The 18838-nt window shown below is 42.6% G+C and overlaps 1 protein-coding gene across 1 annotated transcript in view; it reads right to left on the bottom strand.

The window, feature by feature from the left end:
• Positions 1-18838, bottom strand: part of Ccdc170 (coiled-coil domain containing 170) — a 73753-nt gene that overhangs the window by 37786 nt on the left and 17129 nt on the right. The window contains exons 2-5 of the mRNA XM_075943450.1: positions 15678-15806; positions 14120-14376; positions 8693-8837; positions 5936-6121 (exon numbers count right to left, since the gene is read on the bottom strand). Of these exons, the coding sequence (XP_075799565.1) occupies positions 5936-6121; positions 8693-8837; positions 14120-14376; positions 15678-15806 (717 nt within the window). The remainder of the gene's footprint in view (positions 1-5935; positions 6122-8692; positions 8838-14119; positions 14377-15677; positions 15807-18838) is intronic.

Below are 18838 nucleotides of genomic sequence, written 5' to 3'. Positions count from 1 at the left end.
TGGCAAAAGCAGCTCAAGGGAGCAGAGGTTTATTTTTTTCTCCCTGGCAGTTTAAGGGTGTGGTCCACCATGTTGGGGAAGTCAACGCAGTGGAAGCACCAAGAGCTGGTCCCATAGCAAACTCAATGGGCTCAGCTAGCTCGCTCCTTCTCTAGTCCAGGACCCAAGCCTAGGGAATGGTGCCACCCATTTCTAGGGTGGGTTTTCCAATCTCAATTAACCTAATCAACATAGTCTCTCATAAAATTACCTACAGGCTACACAATCCCAGGTGTCCCCTGAGGCTTGTCTAATAGAGGAGCCAAATCCTGAGATGCAGACAATGACTACTATAGCTGCTTCTTAACTCCTCTGCCCACCACGTCAGGCTCTGCTCTCCACACTACTTAATGTAGCATAGTGAGAAAGATAATACAGAAGGGTCATCATTTCAAACCTAGGCATGTCTGGGTCCCAAAACAGTACCAGTCCCTAGTTTCCTCATTCTACTCGAGAAAATATGAAAGAGGCTATTTGTAGTGCAGGGCATTTATTTAACTTCTAGGTTCTAAGAAAAGTGTGTATGACGGGTGTGGGTAAAGTGACTACTTTTAACGAAGTTGAATTTTTTTTTTAAGATAAGATGCACAAAAGTAGCAAGCTTTGAAAGATTTCAAAACACACTGCAACATCTGTGGTACAGCTGAGGGGTACATGTGCTTAACAGGCATATTATCTTCACTTCCGTTCCCAGTACCCAAACACACAAAATAACTGCTAAAGATTTCCAAATAATATTTAACACACATGATAAATCACTTGGATTTTTTTTTCTCCTTAGAAACAGGATCTTACTATGTAGACCAGTCTGGTCACTAACTCACAGATATCCTCCTGCCTCTGCCTCCTGAATACTGAGATTAAAAGTGTGTACCATCACACTTGGCTCTTAACATAGTCTTTAAGCAATGCAACAAAGCCAAATTTTGTAGACACGACACCCCAGCTGTGTGGCTACTCCAGCCTCTCCCATACATCTGGACTTGCCTAATAAAAATGTTTCCTACCTCAAAACCAGAGCTCTGGAAAGCAGTCTGGAGACTTTCTGAGGCCGTTAATCTGTCAAGAAAGGCACTGGACAGTATTTCTTGATAGTAAATCATCAGAGTAATAGTTCTATGAATGAGCACTTTATTAAAGACCTCATGTTTTTATTGCCCATATTTTTATTTTGCCATTTTTATGAGGTTGGCGAGAACCTGGAGCCAAAGTGCACAAGTTTCCAGAGTCAACCCCAAGAAAAGACACTTACATAAGAGTCGGGTCCTGGTTTCCTGTTTCAGGTAGTATTATGACACGCTTCCTCACCCATTTCCTGCTAATGTCCGGAGACTCTTTTTAAAAAACTAATATTAAGAAAATTGGATGGCATGGCTGCTTATTATTACTCTTCTGCTCCTAGATAATCCCTGCCAACACACTCACATACAGGGAGATGCTGTGGTCGTCATGCAAAGGGCATGTCTGATAAAGGCAGAGCACTGTGGCGATGCGAGTTTGGACCCAGCCTTGCCACGGGATTTTTACAGGTACTTGGAAAAAAAAATCACACAATCTCAATGAGCAATCAGTACTGCCACTGTGATATGGTAAATGTATAGGAAGTGAGCACACATCTACTCCACTGTAGGATAAAGTATGGTCTCTTGATGACAGAGGTTTCTGTCCCACCTGGTCCCACAGCCACTCAGTCCCAAAGAAACACACGGATGTCTACATTAATTATAAACTGGTTGGCCTATTAGGTCAGGCTTCTTATTAATTAATTCTTACACCTAACATTAACCCATAATTCTTATCTGTGTTAGCCACATGGCTTGGTACCTTTTATCAGTGAGGCATTCTCATCTTGCTTCCTCTGTGTCTGGGTGACACCTGCAGACTGAGCCTTTCCTCTTCCCAGAATTCTCCTGTTCTGGTTGCCCGCCTATACTTCCTGCCTGGCTACTGGCCAATCATGATTTTATTAAACCAATACAAGTGACAAATCTTTATAGGGTACAAGACCACTGTCCCACAGTAGTCTCTAAGCACTGTTCCTTGACAAGGAGAACCTCAGTTCTCTAGAGAATTGAGAGGTTTGGGCTGGCAACCTGAAAATTTCAAATAAGCCTAGGATATTGCCTTTGTCCTGAGAGTAAGAACATGTTAAACATGGTACAGGAGCACAAAGGCCATCTCGAAGGAGCTTCAGATACACAAATTCATAGAATTTGGAATATTAAGAAAAAAATGACTGTGAGACAACAAAATAATAAAAATTAATGTATAAAAATTATAAAGAAGATTTTTATAAAATTATAGCAACTGAACATTCATGCATTCATAGCTTTGTTCTGAGTTGTGGATCACTTAAGAAAATAAGAGAGCAAAAGAGAGAGGGAGAGAGGGAGGGAAGGAGACAGGGAGGGAGAGAAAGAGAGAGCTAGTAGCTGATATAGAAAGACTTATAAGTGTATAAATTATCACTTTGTCACCTCTGAGGGGACATTTAATCAAGACAAGATTTTTTTTATTATTTATTTATTTATTAAAGATTTCTGTCTCTTCCCCGCCACCGCCTCCCATTTCCCTCCCCCTCCCCCAATCAAGTCCCCCTCCCTCCTCAGCCTGAAGAGCAATCAGGGTTCCCTGCCCTGTGGGAAGTCCAAGGAACCCCCACTCCATCCAGGTCTAGTAAGTTGAGCATCCAAACTGCCTAGGCTCCTACAAAGCCAGTACGGAGAACCCAAAAAAAAACATATAGGCATCCTCAAGACAAGATTTGATGGGTGTTAGCATCCTGACAAATAAAGATAGGAATACAGCTTCATGGTAGACCAGCTGTCTAACATACATGAGGCTCTCAGTTCAATTCCCAGTACTACAAAAAAAAAAAAATCAGGGAATGATGACATAACTGTTATTCCACAGATATCTCAGGTAATTGCAGAAGGGGAAAAAAAATATATCATCCTACTAAAGAGATGGGAGCCAGGTATAGTGGCATATGCCTATAATCCCAGCCTTTGGGAAGCTAAGGCATGAGGATAGCTATGCAATTGAGGCCAACCTGGAGCCACATAGCAAATGCTAGACTGATATCTATCTATCTATCTATCTATCTATCTATCTATCTATCTATCCATCTGATGTGGGAGTGTCATCTATCTGTTGCTTTCATTGGTTAATTAATAAAGAAACTGCTTGGCCTTTGATAGGCCAGCCCTTAGGTGGGTGGAGTAGACAGAACAGAATGCTGGGAGAAAGAAGCCGAGTCAGGCAGTCGCCATGATTCTCCTCTCCAACACAGACGCAGGTTAAGATCTTTCCTGGTAAGCCACACCTTGTGGGGCTACACAGATTATTTAAAATGGGTTAATCGAGATGTGAGAGTTAGCCAATAAGAGGCTGGAACTAATGGGCCAGGCAGTGTTCAAAAGAATACAGTTTCTGTGTAATTATTTCGAGTAAAGCTAGTCGTTTGGAGCTTTACACCACCGCAGCTCCTACAACACCTATCTATCTATCTATCTATCTATCTATCTATCTATCTATCTATCTATCTAATCTATGTACCCATCTATCTATACTTCTCTCTCCCTTTTCCTCTTTTCCCTCTTTTTCTCCCTCTTCCCTCTCCCTCCTCTTCCCTCTTTCTTTGCCATATGAGGCACAGAAAAAAAAATCCTCCATTTATAAACATAGAAGACCTCAGCAGACCTCAGCTATGCCAGCACCTGATCTTGATTTCCAACTTACTGTTGTTTAAGCCATACCCTCTGTGGATTTTTTTGTTTCATTTTCATCTATTTTTGTGGCCCTGGAAATCCAACCTGAGGCCTTGCCCATCTAGACTCACATATTCTCACTGCACTGAATCCCCAGCTAAGCCTGGGGCAGTTTCTTCTAGCAGCACAAACTATTCAAGACAAAAAGCTAATGACAATGACAGTCTTTGCTTTGCCCCAGTGCTGAAGTACTGGTGGATGAAAGCCAGCAGTAAGAGGATTTGCTCATGAAGAGAACTGGAAATAATTAGCAATCATCATCGTTAGAGTGGGCCCCTGTCAGACCCACTGACATTGTTGCAGATAAGGAAGGTGAAAGAAAGATGCCTCCTTCATACTCCAAGTCCACGTCATTCTTAGCCTGGAGACCACCGAGCCTTCCTTCCTCATGGAGCCTCTCTGGGACATTAATCACTACGTACTCAGAAAGTTCCAGTCTGTGACAAGGGCCATAGCACTTTTCCTAGCTGAGGGCACTGGCTCACTTTAGCTTTTGAAAGTGAACGGTTATTATTAATCCAACTTCAAACATATTTAAAAGGTTATACAGCCTCAAACATATGGTGTTTATTCTCATGCTCAAACAAGCTCTGGCTAGTTGGAAAAGATCAGGCTATTCATTGTGCAGAGAGAGAGAGAGAGAGAGAGAGAGAGAGAGAGAGAGAGAGAGAGAGAGAGAGAGAGAGAATATTAAGAGCCATTCCCTGTGGTTGGTATCTCTCAGAATTACTGCATCCATATACTTGGATCCATCAAGTCTTCTAGGATTTTGTTCTATATGACAGATGACACATGAAAAATTATGTGGGATTATTGTGGTTTAAATGAGAAATGCCCCTCATAGGTTCATGTGTTTGAACACTTGGTCCCCAGTTGGTGGTGCTGTTTATCAGGAGATTCTAGAACCTGCAGGAGGTAGAGCCCTCCTGGAGGAAGGCACTAGCGGTGGGATTTGAGGTTTTATAACTGCCCCTACTTCCTGTTTCCTCTCTTTCTGCTTCCTGTGTGTGGATGAACTATGATCAGTCTTCTTCCTGACCATCAGGCACTCCCTCCCTCCGGCTGCCAAGCTTTCTCTACCATCGTGGTCATATTTCCTCTGGAACTGTAAGCCAAAATGAAGCCTTTCTCCCCAAAACTGCCTTTGTTAGAGCATTCTATCATAGCAACAGAAACACAACTGATGCACTTCTTCATAATGGCCTTGCTGAGACCAGTGTGTAGAGTATAGTCCTTTTATTTAAAAGTAAACGTATCTATATGATACACAGAAGGTGTATTCATGTATATATGAATATGAATAGTTCCAGTAGGATATATTTTTAATGTGTTTTTTTTTAAAAAAAAAAAAAAAAGGCTAGAATTGCTCAGATTGTTTCTGCATAAACAAGAGAATTTACATTTGGATCCCCAACATCTATGCAGAGAGTCAAGTGTGGAGCAGGGAATAGGGGGCGAGAGAGAAAGAGGGAGAAGAAGGAGGAGGGAAACAGAGAGAGAACACCCACTATAATCCCAAAGGTAAAGACAGAGCTCTGAGAGCCTTCTGGCCACCCAGTCTGGCCAGTTGGTGAACTCCTGGTTCAGTAAGAAACCCTTTCAAAGAACAAGGTGGAGCGAGTGAAGAACCATCCCATCATCAACCTCTGACCTCCCCCTGTACAAATGCAGTCACACACACAATTAAATAAAAAAAGGCACATAAGAGGCTTCCCTGGAGAACTGGGTGCCTAAGAAGAGGGAGGAGAGGGAGGAATTGTCATTTAATATCTTTTGCACAATTAAAATTTTTCATCTTTTAAACTTATTACCTATTCGTTCAAAATTTAAGACTTGAATATGAAAAACATTGTTATTATCTAATCAAAGTAAGTCATCCTGCCTATAAATCCCTTAAGCATTTTGTATTTCTTTTCTGCAGTAGAAATGCATAAATAGTATGTATAAAAAGTATCTATCAAATATAAAAAGTTCTACTTGGATCACTTACCCCACAATGCCCCCACCCCTCCTGCTGAGAGCAGCCCTTTAAAAGAGTAGCCCATAATTTCAGGGCCCTCGGGGATGTCTGCTCCCCCATTTCTGCTCTGTGAGCACAGCACAGAGGCACCTCCAGCTCCCTGTACCTGATTCAGCTTGTCTTTCTCCGCGGCCCAGGAGGCAGCTCTTTTCTGCTCCCTGCTGACTTCTGCCGCCAGCCTCATGATCGTCTCTCTGTTAGCTTTTGCCTCCATCTCATGGACATTTATAGTCTCTTCAAGAGTCGTGATTTGTCCTTTCAGGAATGCGTTCTCCTTGCTCAGCTCTCTAAGCTGAAGAGAAAGAAATTACAGCTCTGCTAACAACGAAACAACAGACCAGCCGCCTTCTCCAAGGAGCTCACAATCTATAACCTAATGTGGTTACAAACAATAAACAATAAAAACAACAGGTACAAACAGTCACAGCTTCAAAGGCAGCCTCCAAACGCCACTATTCACAGACCTGGTGGTCAATTTAAAATCATTCAAAGGTGGCCACAGGCAAGGATGACAGGAGGGGAGTACCGAATGTGGTGTGCGGGGGAGGGGGGGGGACGACAGCCTAAAGGATGTCAAAGGTCACTGGCCCACATCCATTTGCCCCTACAGTGTGCGAGGTACTGGCATGGAGGGTGCATTGCAGAGAAAACAGAGCAGCTGTGTTTAGAAATATTACTCTAAGTAATCCTAAGCATCCTATGGAGCATGCTAAAAATGGTTGCCATGGGGGTTGGCGTTCACGGGTTTTTGCTTTCCAGTCTGTATATTGAAAACTGTTCACTGAAAGCATTTGTAAGCCTTGCTAGGTGGTAGAGAAGCCCAGTCTGTAGGGCCACGACAGTGCCTGTGAGAGGACTTGAACCCCCAGATGGCATGGTCAGCATTCGTGTTTGACCACCAATGGAAGGGGCACACCTCTCGGCCCCTGGGCCGGGTACCATTTCACAATTTGATTCTGTTCCTCGCTCTTAAACACTTCCTCACATTCCCGTGCTCACTTCCCAGCATCCGGCTATGTCCCTGCCTCTGGGGTGGCACCCCAGTCTGCCTAAGCCAGCTTCCCACACCTCTGGCAACCCCATAACAATGAAAACTGGGTGTTTCCTCATGAGTGTAGAATTAGTCTCGTGCCGTTCACTGGCACGTCCCCAGAACAGTGCCCAGCGTGTAATATTGGTTCATTAAACATTGGTGAAATGAGTATGCGAATATCAAAGAAGTTATTAAGAATGCTTCCTGGCTAGGCGCCATGACACACGTCTTAAATCCCAGATCACAGGAGGCAGAGGAGGGTAGATCTTCTCTTTGAGTTCTCTGTCTTGCTTACACAGAGAGCTCCAGACCAACCAGAGTGACATTGTGAACCCCTGTCTAAATATGGGAGATATTGGAGAAATGGATCAGTAGCTAAACATATATACCAGTCTTCCAGAGGACCCAAGTTCAGTTCCTAGAACCCAAATCAAGCAGTTCACAACAACCTACAACTCCAGCTGCAGGCATCTGACGCCTTCTTGTGGTCTCCACAGACATGTGCACACATACACACAACCTACAACTCCAGCTGCAGGGTATCTGATGCCTTCTTTTGTCTCCATGGGCACATGCACACACCCCCACACAGGTGCATACACACATCATCATCATCATCATTTATGCCCTGGCAATGCTTATGCATGAACAGCCCATTTATGGTGGTTCTCCAGTTGTCCCTATCCTGGGCAGTCCTAATTGCTTGTATTATTGTCATACCCAAGGTTCTACAATCTTCCCTTAGGCTGTCTATCCAGTATTTTTGGGGCCTTCTTCTTCGTCTTATCCTGTGCACTCCTCCAAGCAGTGCTATCTTCGGGCATCTGCCATCATTCATTCTCAACATGGCCAAAGTATCTTCGGCCCTGTCACTGTCATATCCTGTAGTTTACTTCCTTCTACAGATGGAGATGTTTCTTAATGTCATTGTTGCGCAGCCTGTCTCTTCATGTGACGCCTAGAAGTCTCCTGAGACATGCTGTCTCAAACACATTCAGCCGCTGTTCTAAGGGGTGTTTTATCGTCCAGGTTTCGAAGTTGTAAAGAAGGCAGCTCAAGACAGTGACTTGTATATTTGTAATTTTGTTGTCGTTATGTTTCCTGCTGAACAAACCCTTTCTAGTGCCTGGAATGCAGCCCTCACTAACCCTATTTGCCTATTGACATCTGAAGTAGTTCCCTTTTTTGACCTGAGGTTCCTCCCAGATAGGCAAAGTTGACTGTATATATACATACACATAATTAAAACTAAAATCTTTCTTTTAAATGCTCCTTATTTTTTACCATGTGTTTATGCAGGCATGGGGAAGTAAAAGAAAGGCTTTGACAGTATGGATTTTCTTCTGCTTCTCATAGAAATACGTAGTAGGTACAAGATTTCCTGTCTAACAGCTCCAAATGAGGTACTCTGTTTTAAAACATAGGACCTCCTAACTTGGGGTTTAGTGAGGCCTACAGATCCTTTGGACTGGAGAGAGAGAGGGAGGGAGAGTGGGAGGAAGAGGAGGGAAATGGGAGGAGGGGAGGAGGTGGAAATTTTTAACTGGAAAAAATTTCTATTGAAAATATCTCACAGGGCTAGAGAGATGGCTCAGTGGTTAAGAGTGTGGACTGCTTTTGTACCAGACGGCAGAGCATAAATAAGGAATATGTGTTAACTTAAAATGTAAGAGTTAGTAATAAGCCTGAGCTATTGGCCAGCATTTGTAATTAAGTATTAAATATTTGTAATATTAAAACTCCAAGTGACTGTTTGAGAGTGACTGAGGCACAGGAAACTCCACTTACATGGCCCTGTGTGTATAGCGCCTTTAACCCACATGCAAATACCTTTAAGATTAAATCTTCATCGGAGACTTCATCATGCTTCCTGTCTAGACTCAAGCAGTCACAAAGTTCAGTCCGAAATTCCTCATGTCTCTGGAGAGTCTCTGAGCTTTGTTTCTTAGACTCCTCATTTTCCTTTAAACACTTTCTATCAGGAAAATAACAAATAAATCAAGGTTTAACATTATAGCAGATAACATTCATCAAACCAAGTCAGAACTAAAGCTCTCCATGGGGAATAACCACCACTTTCAATCCATCAAAGTGTCCCAGTGCAACTGACGGGAAGCTAAGCACTGCCAGGAAATGAGAAATACCAAAGCAACTTCGGCACATCTACAGTCTGCAGAGATAACGATACTCTCGGTGTCTGGACCTAGTAAGAGGAGGGTCAGAGTCTTTGTCTCCTGTTTGCAACTCATCTACAGACATGAAGGCAAGCACTAATCACACATGGACCCTCTGCCATGTGTGTGGTCACAATCCACAAACCACAAACCTGAGGCCTATGCTAGGGCCTCCAAGGGGGGAGAATGGCACTGTATGGATGCTAAAAGACCACGTTTCATTTTCTTTTTAGACATTATGGGATGATCTATAATGTTCATGGTCAAGTATAGCTGATAGACACGATACGTACATACATACATACATACATACATACATACATACATACATGTATCTGAAGCAGGAGATACTCCACCTGTGGAGAAAAAATATTCAAGCACCAGCAAAAAATCAATATTAACAGCCACACAGAGAGAATCTTTAGCATATTAGCAACATATGGAAATTGACAAGCCAAGGAAATGTCAGATACTTGGTGTCCGAAAGGTTTGTTGAAATAGCAATGCGTTCCCAATGCTTTAAATGCTCAGAGAGAGGTCACCAAGAAACAGACATACTCTTAAGGCAAATTAAAATCATCTCAGTAATTTGATATCATTTTTCAGTATTCTAGACAATAATCATGATTATTGCTTTCTTTTTCCCATGTTAAGTGTTTACCGCAAAAATTTTGACTCTATTCAAAGATTTACAAAGCATGTAATTGCACATACTCAAAAGCATATCATATTTCCATTTAGGAAAGTGCATTAATAAATGGCGAGTGTTGATCTATCTGTAGTTTCTGCGTGCATGAAAAGCGCACTGCCTGCCGTGGCGCTGATAGATCTGCCTACGTGACCCCATACGTTCTCCACAAGATTTCAACATCACAGCTCTGCTGCAAAGGCCCCGAAACTATGTCCCTAGCTATTTGCTTCCCAACTCATCCAACAAAGTTCCAAGAAGCTACCCTAAGGAAATAATCACATAACTGTAAAAATGGGAGTGTCTGCAGATGTCCTGTTCTGAAGCACAATTAATAAAAACTCAGGGTCAGAAATTGGAGTTGAACCTGAAGATCCGGAAAGCAAAACAGCCTGCCACTGGCTCTTACCTTGACCTCAGTGGAAATAGCAATCCTGCCTCCTGGAATCTCAGAAGGAGACTGCATCTGAGAGCTGTCTTCCCCCGTCTTCTATTCCTCTCTAGGGCTGGGATTAAAGGTGTGCACCACCATCTTTAAAGGCACACACCGTCCAGTTTTTATAGCAAGTAGTGTAGCTACTGGGATTAAAGATGTGCACCACCATCTTTAAAGGCATGCACCGTCCAGTTTCTATAGCAAGTAGTGTAGCTACTGGGATTAAAGATGTGCACCACCATCTTTAAAGGCACACGCTGCCCAGTTTCTATAGCAAGTAGTGTAGCTACTGGGATTAAAGATGTGCACCACCATCTTTAAAGGCATGCACCGTCCAGTTTCTATAGCAAGTAGTGTAGCTACTGGGATTAAAGGTGTGCACCACCATCTTTAAAGGCACACACTGCCCAGTTTCTATAGCAAGTAGTGTAGCTACTGGGATTAAAGATGTGTAACATTATGGCTACCAAGATTAAAAGTGTGTCTCATTGTGGCTACTGGGAATAAAGGTGTGTGTCCTTATGGCTACTGGGATTAAAGGCGTGTGTTACCATAACCTGGTCTGTAAGGCTGACCAGTGGGACTGTTTTACTCTCAGATCTTCAGGCAGTCTTTATTTATAAAATACAGTTAAAATGCCACCACACTGGTCAGATTGTTTAGTAGTAAACTTTTTAATGAAACTAAGTATTTATAGGAAACAGCCAGGGAACTGATTTTGAGTAAGCTAATCTTTTTGAAACTTGTTTATTTATATTTTATGTGCGTGAGTGTTTGCCTACTTGTATGTATGTGTACAACATGTGTGCCTGCCTGGTAGCCATCAAGACCTGAAGAGGGCGCTGGATCTTCTATTACTGGAGGTATAAGCAGATGGTTGTGAGCGGCCAAACCTGCTCCCCTGAAAGAGCTGGAAGTGTTCTTCATTGCTGAGCCATCCCTCCAACTCCCAATTAAGCTACTTTAGAAATGGAATATAAAAGGCCATTAAGGAGATAAACTAAATGACTTCTTAAAACATCAATAATGTATTAGTCGGTAAAAGTACTATATTACATAGGGCAATTGGGGCAAAATCATCTGAAAGTCTATTCAAAATGTTAGTAAAATATTTTATAAAGAAAGGTTTTAGACAGGCAATGGTGGCGCATGCCTTTAATCCCAGCACTCGGGAGGCAGAGGCAGGCGGATCTCTGTGAGCTCGAGACCAGCCTGGTCTACAGAGCTAGTTCCAGGACAGGCTCCAAAGCCACAGCGAAACCCTGTCTCGAAAAACAAAAAAAAAAAAAAAAGGTTTTAAGTAAATTTAATTTCTTCTTGAAATTTTTCATATTTAAAGGGTGGTTTTACAATAAGTATGATATTTATTTTATGTATCTTGTAGATAATTAATGAATATACCTATGTACTAAATTCTATCAAGGGTGCAAAAGATGCAGCAGAAAGCAAAATAAATAAAAAAAAAATCCTTGCCTCGTGAAGCTTATGTTCTAGTTGGAAAGACTGACCAAAATATTAATCCATGTAAAGTATTATTATAAAGACTGGAGGAAATGGATCAAACAGAAAAGGGAATAGGAAATTTTTAGACATAGCACTCATGGAAGGATTCAATGAACAGGTCCTTCTGAGTGAGTGCCTAGACTAGAGATAGCCATGCTATCTAGGGAAGAACCTTGAAGACAAAGGGATAAGCAGTTGCAACGGGCCTGAGGTAGGATCATGTCTGTCCAGTTCAAGAATCAGCTAAGAAGCCAGTGGTCTGGAACAGAAAGAATAAGGGAAAGAAGAGTAACATCACCAAGTTGGTGTCAAAGTTAGTGTGAGCCGTTTTGTTTGCAAAGATACTAGGTATTTACCCTAACGAAGAAGAAAAGTCACCGGCAAACTCTTAGCTGAGGACTGACATGGTCTAATTTGTACTTTAACAAGATCGTTCTGGCTGGAGATGCACTTTGCGAAAAGAAAGAAAATCATTTTTGAACTGGATGTTTCTGTGCTGCATATGTTTAATGACTTAGCTTCCATTGAGATAGTATGTATACTTGAGGCTTCTGGGAGATAATTATTAAGTCCTGAATGTCAACCCCTATGAATAAGATTAGTATATTTGGGGAGGAAATGAAAGAGGCTATCTCTCTTTCTCTCTCTACCATGGGAGAAAAAAGAAATTCCTCTTCTAACAGAAAGAGAGCCCTTATCAGGAAATGAATCAACCAGCACCTCAATCTTGAACTTCCCAGCCTCCAGAACTATGAGTAATAGATTTCTGCTGGCTAAGTCACTTGATCTATTATACTATAATGACACCCTAAATCACTCCAAGAATGAACTGGTACCAGGAGTGGGGTTCTGAAGTACTTGCCACAATAAGTGAGAGATGATATTTGGGTAACAAATGCGAAATAGTTAATATTTAGCTTTATTTTAAGATAGCTGTGAATACATTTGTTAAATAGAGAAGAATGTGAAAGAAAAAGCGAACCATGGGAAATACCAAGATGTTTTACACAATGGCTAGAAGAATGAAATTATCATCAAATTGATAAGTACAGAAAGGTATGGTGGGAACCTCAGGATATCAGCTTCAGGCACAAAGTTGCAATGTCTGATGTACATCTGAGTGAAGATGCCCAGGTTTGTGTGCCTTATGTTGTGAGAGGAGAGTCAGGCTGAATACAGAGTTGCTGCAAAATCCCTGCACCTAGCTCATACTTAAAACACAGGAGCCTAAATAACAAGGAAATAAGAAGAAAGGCATCCCAATATTTGGAAGCTAAGAGGAAGAGGAAAAACACAAAGAGAGAAAAGAAAGACAAACTAGTTGTATGCAATGTTCTGGAAGTCAAGAGAAAAAAGTGGTTCCCGGGTCAGCCGTAACTGATGCTGCAGTGGCCAGCCAGCCCTGAGCCATCACTGGTGACCATATCAAGGAATTCTAGCCGAGCAGAGCAAAGAGATAAACTGGAGACCTGGGTTCACAAAAAATCCTTAAAGAACTCCTGTAATCTAAGCTCTCGGGAGGAAAAGGAAGGAGGATTGTGAATCCAACTCCCAGGCTACGCAGGGAGAGCCTGTCTTAAAATCAAGCTTTTTTAACAAAAACAAAACAGAAGTTTTGTTATAGGTGGAAAATGACAGGGGCTAGAGGCTCTGGTTCATTTTTAAGGATGGAATACATAAAAATAGTATCAACTGCATCATTTATAATGATGTTTAAAATTGAGCATGGTATGCCATGAGTGTACCATTCAGGAAGCAGGGGCAGAACAATATTAAATTCAAGGCTACATAGCAACACCAAATCCCCAAAACATATTAACATAATCCCAACACTTGGGAAGTAAAGGTAGGCAGATCTCTGTGAGTTTAAGGCTAGCCTGATCTATCATTCCAGAATAGCCAGGATTACATAGAGAGACTTTAAAAAATAAAATAAAATCATACGTAGAATTTTAAAACATATTTTAGGAGCAAGCAGTTCCCAATTTTGTTTTAACAGTGACCTCTTGGCTGAACCAAGAGTGAAAACCCTGAGTTTTGTGAGTTCTTTGCATAAAATGCCAATCAAATCAAATGAGGGCTGTCCAGAGCAGTCTGGCTTCCTTGCGTATTTTAGCTATCCACTAAATACACTCCTGTGGGCTCCCTGCCACTCTAGAGTTAAGCTCTGTTTAAAGAAAATCTTGCAGCTATTCATGTGATAAGCATTTGCAGTTCTTATTAAACAGGTTCAAACACGCATAAGACAAGCTGTGTTTGCTGAAATACTTGACGACATATGAACTCGAGCAAAGTTTCCACGACTACAAAGATATTTGAGGTCTGATTTTTCTTTTTTTCAGTTTGAGTTTCAAGGAAAAATAATGCATAACATTCAAAGTCCACTCAAGACCTAGGCTGAGATCTAAAGCCAGTCTGGCCGCTAACAAACGGGGAGTCATTTCTAACTTTCTTACTGTAATTTTTCATCCAGTTCTAGGACTTTCTTCATGAGTTCCTGGTTCTCCTTCATCGTGGTGTGTGCAGACATCTCGGTTCTGAGTCTAGAAGTGGAGAGAGCTGCCGACTCCTCTTGGAGCTCCTGCACCCTGCCTCTCAGGGAGACGAGGAGAGATGATTTTCTGGCACTGTTTTCTTTGTAGTTCTCCATTTCAGCCTTCAGCTCTTGACAGCAAACCTCTTTGGAAAGCATCTTGGAGCGGAGCTCTCGAAGCTAAACGTAAAGAGAAAGTGGGGGAAGAGGCCAAAGGGGTTTAACAATGTACCGCTGAAGTGCCTACCAAAGGAGCCAAAATGGTAATTGAAACTTTCATCTTTTATTCATGACCAGTCCAGTTTCATTTTCTCTTTCTTGAATTTGGGTCGGCGTTACCAAATTGGAAATTATGGCTGAATAAATTCCTGACTAATAGTCATGGTCTTATCTTTTTCCAAAATCAGTTGAAGGCTGGTGTGATACCCTCATGGAAGAGTAATGGCGTAGAGTGTGAGAGACTTTGAATACCCAGCACACAGACCAAAAAAAGCTGAGCAATGTCTTAAGCCAATTTCATGCTACTCAGGAAACATTTGTGGTGGATATTACAGAAAGCAATAAAATATTTCAGAGTGGGATCCCATTTTCTCTGTCAGCATTGCTGCATGTAGTGCTGATTTACAATGACTTGGGGAACCTCTAAGTCACCCTGTGATTTCACGGCCGCAACTATTTTCTCAAGTAAATTCAGATGTCCGGGATACCACTACACTTCTCCTGTTTGCCTTCTAGACCACAATTGTAGGTGGTTAAAAAATAATAATAATAATAATATTCAGATTCCTGGGGGAAATATAGCAACAAAGAGAAATTACATGAAGGGAACTTTTGGACCTCTGTGAATTCTGAAGCATCAAAATGCTTGAAGGTGTTTGCATCCTACTGACGGAGAATGTCTGGTCTCTTGTGTGGGACCATCTTCACACACGTGTGGTTCTTTGGAACTGGGAGTGTGCGTGCATGCAGCGTCACACACATGGTACAAGTTCATCTCTCCTCTGGTCCCTGGCGCCCTCAGTGACCCTATTAGTTACAGGCTGGACCCCCCCACACCACTGCCCTGGGAGCAGAATGAGTCCAGAGAAGCTCTGAAACTCTGCTACACTAGCCGTTCTTGGAATTTGCCCAAACGATCAGAGCTCTCACATGAAGAGAATTCAGAATTCCTTCTATGAGCTTTGAAGTACAAGCAATCCATGTTAAGGGAAGACATTCTGAAGGAGACTTCAAGTCCCCCAAGGCCCATGCAACTTTAACCCATCATCCTCAGGTGTCCCCAGGTTATACAGAATTCACCGAAATCTAAAAGCCAGCATGGAGTCGGAGGTGCTAAGCACATGAGAAAGTCTAAGTCTAAACTTTGTCAACAGGCAAAATCCCTTGCTCACTATCCTGTTTCTAATCCTCAGCCACCGTTTCAGTGTGTGAAAGGCTAAAAGGATGCCCTTCTGGGCGATGGGATGTGTACAGTGTCTCACCTCAGACTGAGCACATTCAAATTTGACCAAAGTTGCTGCAAGTTCACTTTGAATGTTTTCAGCCATAGTCCGGTAGTGGTTCAGCTGTTCCCGGATGACTGGAAATTCCAAGGGTTGACTGACAGTTTCCTGGTAAAGGTTCCCCAAAAGACAAAGCATTAAAAGGAGTGTTAGACGGTCTGTCCTCTGAGGTTGTACAAAGACATCTCAGAGAAAAGTTTTCTTTGTATTTCAAATGCATAGAAAATGCTACCAAGAATGTGCTGTGTGGCTAGTTCTTAAAGTTGGAAACAAAGTAAGAGGCAGCCCAAGAAATAATGATGCACACACTCCATGGTAGAGAGATGAGGCATTCGGGTACTATGGCCAACACCTATAATCCTAGCACTCAAGAAGCTGAGGCAGAGGGATCGAGAATGTGAGGAGGCCAACTCATACAATATAGAAAAACCCTATATCTTACAAGAAAAGTATGAGAAAAATAACATGGCTGCTCAGTAGTAGATGAGTGATGCTTTGGGTTGGATCTCCAATGAAAGAAAGAAAGGAGGGAAGGAAGGAAAAAAGAGGAAGGTTTAAAAAAAAGGCATAGTAGCACTTGTGGGTTGGAGGCAATAGGATCCGGACTTCAAGATTAACATTGACCACTTAGCAACTTCAAGGCCAGCCTGGGCTACATGAGACCCTATCTCACAAAGCACAAAACAAAACAACAGAACAAGAAGAAGAGAAGGAAGAAGGAAGAAGATAAAGAAAAAATAAAGACGAGGCAGAAGAAGAAGAAGAAGAAGAAGAAGAAGAAGAAGAAGAAGAAGAAGAAGAAGAAGAAGAAGAAGAAGAAGAAGAAGAAGAGAAAGAAGAGGAAGAAGAAGAGAAAGAAGAAGAAGAAGAGAAAAAAGAAGAAGAGAAAGAAGAAGAAGAAGAAGAAGAAGAGAAAGAAGAAGAAGAGAAAGAAGAAGAAGAAGAAGAAGAAGAAGAAGAAGAAGAAGAAGAAGAAGAAGAAGAAGAAGAAGAAGAAGAAGAAGAAGAAGAGAAAGAAGAAGAAGAAACTAAGCAAGAAAGAAAGAAAGAATTGGTGTTTAATTGGTGTTTGCTAGTTTAAGGTATTTTCCTAGCTAGGAAGATGGCTCACAGGAATATGGCTCAGTGGATAAAGGACTTGTCATGCAAATGTGAGGACTTGAGTTCAAATCCCTAGTACCCATATAAAAGCCAGGAGTTCATCTGTGCCAGCAATTCTACAGGGAGATGCAGGGCAGAGACAGAGGAATCCCTGTAGCTCACAGGCCAGCCCCCGCCTGGAGTACACAGCAGTGAACTACAAAGAGATCCTGTCTCAAACCAGGTGGAAGGTGAGGACCAGCATCCAAGGCTTTCCTCTGACCTCCACAGGAGAACCATGCTAACAGGCCCTGGCCGTGAATGAACACACAAATCATTCACACACATGCACAAAAAAATAAAATAATATTTTTAAGTTACCTTCTACTTAAATAATAGCTCACATCTGCCCCAAACAAAAAAAAAAAAGAGGTAGCAACGAGTTCTTAAAAGAGGCTCTTTCCAGCTGCTATAGCCTGTGGAGCAACCTTCACTGGTCTCTAAATATGAAGGTGACCGGCTTCTTTCTGATCTCATGTCTTTGCCACGGGATCGCACAGCTCACACGTGAAAGGTTGCCGTCTTGCTCACGGTTCGTTTTGCCATTTTTCTCAATATCACCATCTCCCTCAGGTCACGAAAGTGACTTAAATGAATGCATGAGGTGAGGGGTGGGATGGTGGAGACTTCAGAAGTCAGGGTCCTTCCCGAAGGCAACAGTTCTTGACTTCACTGACAGCTGCTGATGCAAAACTAAGGGTCCCTGCCTGGCCAAATCTTGCTTTTTGTTTTTGTTTATTTGTTTTGATTTCACTTTATGTTTTTGGTTGTTTTGCCTGCATGCATACCTGTGCCCCACATGTGTGCCTAATTCCTGAAGAGGCCAGAAGAGGGTGCTGGGAGCTACAGGTGGTTGTGAGCTGGCCTGTAGGTTACTGGTAATCAAACCCAGGTCCTTTGGAAGTGCAACAACTGAGCCATCTCTCCGGCCCCTCATACCAATTCCGCAAGACAAGCCATGTATTTGACTTTTTAAAGTAAAGCTTTCCCAGTTTTTGCAGCTTGACAAGGGACTTTAATGTTTAAAAAAGAAAAACATGAACCAAGTAAACACAGCTGAGCAGCAGATTCAGCAGGGCAGGTCCCAATCTGCCACCTCCAGTCCTTTCTGCTCTTCATGTCTACGTATACATATATGGCTCCTTAGTTGGAACATTGCTGTGGTTAATGATGTTACCTCAACAGAGTGGTGTGTGTGTTGTGTGTGTGATGTGGTGTGTTTGTGTGCGTGTGTGCACAGAAGAGGGTATAAGATCCCCAGGAGCTAGAACTTATACAGAGTAGATAGTGGTGTGCCCCCCTGATGCAGGAATTAGGAACTGAACTGGGGTCTCTGGAAGAGTAGTGTATGCCCTTAACCACTGAGCCATCTCTCCAGCCCTTTCACAGGAGGTAAAATAACCAGAGAAATAAACCCAGGGGTTGTCTGTGAGGGAGTGTCTAGACTGGGTTGGTTGACAAGCTTAGCTGAAGATGACTTGCTCTGCTTTCTACACAGAACACGATGACCATGGAATGGCTGTAAGGAGCACAGACTACAACAGGACATGACGACCATGGAATGACTCTAGGGAGCACGGACTGCCACAGGACACAATGACCATGGAATGACTCTAGGGAGCACGGACTGCCACAGGACATGACGACCATGGAATGACTCTAGGGAGCACGGACTGCCACAGGACACGACGACCATGGAATGGCTGTAAGGAGCACAGACTACAACAGGACATGACAACAATGGAATGACTCTAGGGAGCACGGACTGCCACAGGACACAATGACCATGGAATGACTCTAGGGAGCACGGACTGCCACAAGAAACAATGACCATGGAATGACTCTAGGGAGCACGGACTGCCACAGGACACAATGACCATGGAATGACTGTAGGGAGCACGGACTGCCACAGGACACGATGACCATGGAATGACTGTAGGGAGCACGGACTGCCAGAGGACACGATGATCATGGAATGACTGTAGGGAGCACGGGCTGTA

The sequence above is a fragment of the Microtus pennsylvanicus genome, chromosome 1, assembly GCF_037038515.1.
Source record: "Microtus pennsylvanicus isolate mMicPen1 chromosome 1, mMicPen1.hap1, whole genome shotgun sequence".
Taxonomy (NCBI): domain Eukaryota; kingdom Metazoa; phylum Chordata; class Mammalia; order Rodentia; family Cricetidae; genus Microtus; species Microtus pennsylvanicus.
This window is presented reverse-complemented; position numbering and strand designations above follow the sequence as displayed.